The 1,385-nt window shown below is 38.9% G+C and overlaps 1 protein-coding gene across 2 annotated transcripts in view; it reads left to right on the top strand.

Moving 5' to 3' along the window:
• Positions 1–1,385, top strand: part of UNC5C (unc-5 homolog C (C. elegans)) — a 619,049-nt gene that overhangs the window by 596,894 nt on the left and 20,770 nt on the right. For both annotated transcript variants that reach the window (XM_006900759.1, XM_006900758.1), the window contains one exon: positions 871–1,035. In XM_006900759.1, coding sequence (XP_006900821.1) covers positions 871–1,035 — 165 coding nt within the window. The remainder of the gene's footprint in view (positions 1–870; positions 1,036–1,385) is intronic.

Here is a 1,385-nt window from a genome sequence, read left to right as displayed (position 1 = left end):
ATCCATTTTCCTATTATGTCACATACTCCTTCATTCACATCATTTCATACAGTAACTCATATACATTGTGGGTATTTTCCTTTTTATATATTCATTGTGTTTTAAAAACTTAATCATCATTGATCTATGCCCTGTCTTTTCAGGTCTCCCTTAGGTCTTTAAAAAAAAAAACAAAACAAAAAAAAAACCAAAAACAAACAAACAAAAAAAAACCACGCAACTGACTGGTGCATGTTGACTTTACTTGTGGAATTCTCTGAATGTATTAATTTATTTACTTACTCACTTAATGCACCTTTTTGTTAATAGGGGCTCTGGTAGTGTAGTGTTTAGGGGGTTGTGCTGCTAGATGGCAGTCTCCTCCTGTACAATTTACACCCTCAGAAACCCAAAGGAAGGTCATTAATGTCTTAATTATAAGAGTCTAGTTGAATTTTGTAGGTAAGAGACATGATGTCAAATAGATAAGTTGTCGGTCTCTGAAGGCCAACTCCCTGGGTTCAAATCTGTGCCCTGCCATTAACTAACTGTATGACCTTCGGTGCATTATTTAACCTCTTTGAGCCCCCAGTTTTTGTGGATTTTTTTTTTCATTCTGGAAAAGAAAGCAAGATATACTGTACAGCATAGGGCTGTTGTTGGTGTGTGCTGTTGAGTCAGAACTGACCCATAGCTGACCCCCCAGTGGATTTTCAGAGGCAATGAATCACATGGGAGGAGACTTCTCCCACAGAGCAGCTGGTAGATTTGAACAACATGCTTTTGAGTTTGCAGCACAACTTTCAACGTATACTGGCAGCAGAATCTCTTGCTTATTCTACTTTTATTTACTAGTTTATCAATTGTGGTTAATACGCCTATATCTTTCAGGAAATTCCTTTTTACCATATCTGGAGTGGGTCACAAAGAAACCTCCACTGCACCTTCACTCTGGAAAGATTCAGCCTGAACACAGTGGAGCTGGTGTGCAAGCTCTGTGTGCGGCAGGTGGAAGGGGAAGGACAGATCTTCCAGCTAAACTGCACTGTGTCAGAGGTAAGATGCCCCTTTGCTTGGAAACTCTGGAGCAAGGATCCCAGGGAAAGGAAAAGTGTGGGAAAATAGGCATCCCAATTTAAGCCATTGTGACAAAGCCTAAAATTTCTGTGTGTCTTGTTAATAAGAACCATTTTTCTACCATTGTTCAGATTTTGTTTGTTTTTACAAAAGTGCAAGTAAGTGCTCTAACAACAACACTTGTCTGTCATGATTGATCTTTTTAGTGCCCTTGAAAAAACAGGGGGTGCTAGGTACATAAAGTCATCTGATGGTGATTCCAGTTTGGAAAACAATAGGTCTTTTTAATGACATGAATTAAAGGACAATGTGGTAGTTTTTGCAGTTGT

The sequence above is a fragment of the Elephantulus edwardii genome, unplaced genomic scaffold (assembly GCF_000299155.1).
Source record: "Elephantulus edwardii isolate Elephantulus edwardi_28Jun2011 unplaced genomic scaffold, EleEdw1.0 scaffold00294, whole genome shotgun sequence".
Classification (NCBI taxonomy): Eukaryota; Metazoa; Chordata; class Mammalia; order Macroscelidea; family Macroscelididae; genus Elephantulus; species Elephantulus edwardii.
Note: the sequence above shows the minus strand (reverse complement) of the source record. Positions and strands in the feature narration are given on the sequence as shown.